The sequence below is a fragment of the Myotis davidii genome, unplaced genomic scaffold (genome assembly GCF_000327345.1).
Source record: "Myotis davidii unplaced genomic scaffold, ASM32734v1 scaffold1006, whole genome shotgun sequence".
NCBI lineage: Eukaryota > Metazoa > Chordata > Mammalia > Chiroptera > Vespertilionidae > Myotis > Myotis davidii.
In genome coordinates this window covers 868701-868954 of record NW_006297143.1, presented here as the reverse complement: position 1 = coordinate 868954, position 254 = coordinate 868701, and the positions used below count along the sequence as shown (strand labels likewise).

Here is a 254-nt window from a genome sequence, read left to right as displayed (position 1 = left end):
CCTGGGCCGCAGGCCTGGCTCCCCGCAGCCCTCACCGCAGCTCCGCACCCTCAGGCTTCGAAGGGCGCCTCTGCGAGCTGGAGACAGATGAGTGTGCCTCTGCCCCCTGCCTGCACCAGGCTCACTGCCAGGACCAGCTCAGCAGCTTCCTCTGCACCTGCCCACCTGGTGAGTGCGCCTCACCCGCCCTCCCCCCTGCACCTGCCCTTCCATCCGCCCTTACACCTGCCCTCCCCCCTGCACCTGCCCTTTCA

The 254-nt window shown here is 69.7% G+C and overlaps 1 protein-coding gene across 1 annotated transcript in view; it reads left to right on the top strand.

The window, feature by feature from the left end:
• Nucleotides 1-54: 54 nt before the first annotated feature.
• Nucleotides 55-254, top strand: part of NOTCH4 (notch 4) — a gene marked incomplete at its 5' end in the record, with an annotated part of 49275 nt that continues 49075 nt past the window's right edge. Inside the window, one exon of the mRNA XM_015569858.1 lies at nt 55-168. Within this exon, the coding sequence (XP_015425344.1) occupies nt 55-168 (114 nt within the window). The remainder of the gene's footprint in view (nt 169-254) is intronic.